The sequence below is a fragment of the Penaeus vannamei genome, chromosome 20 (assembly GCF_042767895.1).
Source record: "Penaeus vannamei isolate JL-2024 chromosome 20, ASM4276789v1, whole genome shotgun sequence".
Classification (NCBI taxonomy): Eukaryota; Metazoa; Arthropoda; class Malacostraca; order Decapoda; family Penaeidae; genus Penaeus; species Penaeus vannamei.
In genome coordinates this window covers 14,935,429-14,937,928 of record NC_091568.1, presented here as the reverse complement: position 1 = coordinate 14,937,928, position 2,500 = coordinate 14,935,429, and the positions used below count along the sequence as shown (strand labels likewise).

Here is a 2,500-nt window from a genome sequence, read left to right as displayed (position 1 = left end):
CCTGCACAGTTCAAGAATAATGTAAACATTATCTGAATCCTCAAAGAATCCATGAAACCCAACAATATGTCTATCCTTTAAGCTACGGTGGATAGAAATCTCTTGGGACATTTTCTCCTTCTGATGCTGTTTGACGAGGAGAGACTTTGCAACAATCTTTCCAGCAAATATCTCTTTGGTCTTCATGTCTGTTAGCTCGTAACATCTTGCAAAGCCTCCCTGTAAAGAATATACATATTTAAATTCCAAAGTACATATCATTTCTTCATAAAATACCTAGTCTAAATATAAAAACAGTGGATCAAAAACTGAAGCATCAAACAGGGAATACACAATTTTTCTATATTTACACTAAACCATCCATCATATGGGAACATATAAAGTGAATCATTCCTGAGCAAATCATTTGACAACCAGGCTGAAATTCTACTGTGACTGAGCATGTCTATGTCAAGAACACATACAAGTCTGAATATGAATGAGTAGATCTTTCATACAACCTATGAAAAGTAGAAGTAAACCCAACAGAACTAAACATTAGGCTATTCTATTCCCAGAGCACTGCCTTTGTGCTCTGTATAAATGAAGCTCCTACCTAACAGTTGATTATTTGCTGACCCCTTCTGAAGCACAAGCACAGAGGCTAAGGCATTGCTTAGTATAATCCCACTCAAGATAATCAATTTATTTCAATCAATCAGCCTTGAACCTTTCACTTTTAGGGTCTACCAGAATAATTGAGTACTGCATATAAACATGCTCATTTTTTCTTTTCTCTCGAAAGTGAAAACCATGTCTGTAACAAATTACAACTGATAATTCACTGTGGAAAAATGCAAAAGATGAAAGGTAAAAATTAATTCTTTATTATGAGTACTTAATTTCATCAATGTTGGTGAACCTTTAAATTTACATATCAGTTGGAAAAATAACATGGTTTAACCAACTGCCGGGTAAAAAACTTTCCAAAACACATTTGTTTAGGTATTTTACGCAAAGATGATTTTATCTAGGAATCGATTATTAATCCAATTTGATCATACCTAGAAATCTTGAAAAAGTCTGTTTATCTTAATACTATCAAGTACTATTACAAGATTATTAACAATGCTTAAAGTTAAAATAATAACTCTTCTCTGATATATCAATGGACTACAAAAAAATAACATTAGGCAAGCCTTGTAATGGACTCTCTGGTGATTAAGCACTTGTGGAGCTGTATGTATGTAATGAAAATTAAATAAAACAAAACCATATTGTACATATACACTCCTGGCTTTGATCTACCCTACAATATAAAGTCCGGTATAATGGCACTTCAGTCAAGTGATCACCAGAACCTACATGTTTTACACTTTCACAGCCCAGTAAACCTTCCAGGTTATATATAGTAAGATATTTCTATCCAGGTTTTTTCTTAAACACCAACATGTACAGAGGTCCCGATGCAGCTAATCTTTTTGGTATGGCCACACTATGCTAGAGCAAATTAAAGATAATATTCTTGTTGAGGACAAAAAGCCGAAGTCGCTGGTATGTCACAGAAACAAATTTTGTGAAGTGGAGTTGACGACAGCCTCTGGCGGCTGCGTCCATACTATAAAGAATTACCCTGATGCTCAGCACAAGGCCAGCAGTAATTATACATGTGGCTTTAAGGTATCAAACCTTTACCATAAATACAAATAGGGGAGCTGGGACAACTCATAAGATAATCTCAGCATCACCTTAGGAAAAATTAAATTTACTTAGGAGTCATTAATTAGTTGAAAAATCTACTGGTAGCTTTTCCTTGTGGATATTTACAACCTAATAAGGTCAATATTTACATGTCATCAAATATGAAAATGCATTTACGTACTATTCAACACTTAGTGGTATCTATTTATATTGAACATCAAGGATTTACAGAAACGTCTATCAAGAAACTTTTGAATAAATGTTATACCACTAGTCTCGATGCATTCCAATTTTGACAGTTAGAACATTTCAATTATACACATCAGTAAACACATTTCTTCACTAGTAAGGTCGGGATGCTAAAAAATACACAAATACGCGGTAATACTGCAATGGTTTTGTAATTTTTAAAATCCGTAGTCAACAAACCTTACACACTACAACAATAGTTTTACCGGTAATGGTAGCGTCGCATTATTTAAATAGTACTAATTCAAACCCATCCTTACTATCAACAAAAAAATAAACAAATAGAATTAATATAAGAGTTTACAGATTTTAACACGTTTAATTACCTTTTTTTAACTATGAATAAAAATTTTACGTCGATAAATGCTTTTAGAGGGAACTGCTGTATAAAACTTAGCGAGGTTTATAATCAACATTACCATCTTACCTTTTTAATGATCAAATAATGCGAGAAATAACTGTAAATTACATTATATATCGATGGTACAAGTAAGGGGTCGCCAAAAATAAGAAAACTGAAACATGTGACTTGTTTTATTTTTACGTTTCTTTGCCTGCTACTTTCTTTACT

The 2,500-nt window shown here is 33.1% G+C and overlaps 1 protein-coding gene across 1 annotated transcript in view; it reads right to left on the bottom strand.

The window, feature by feature from the left end:
• polo (Serine/threonine-protein kinase polo) overlaps positions 1–2,500 on the bottom strand; it is a 64,052-nt gene that overhangs the window by 61,164 nt on the left and 388 nt on the right. The window contains exon 2 of the mRNA XM_027355924.2: positions 1–219. This exon is cut by the window's left edge and continues 6 nt beyond it. Within this exon, the coding sequence (XP_027211725.2) occupies positions 1–219 (219 nt within the window). The remainder of the gene's footprint in view (positions 220–2,500) is intronic.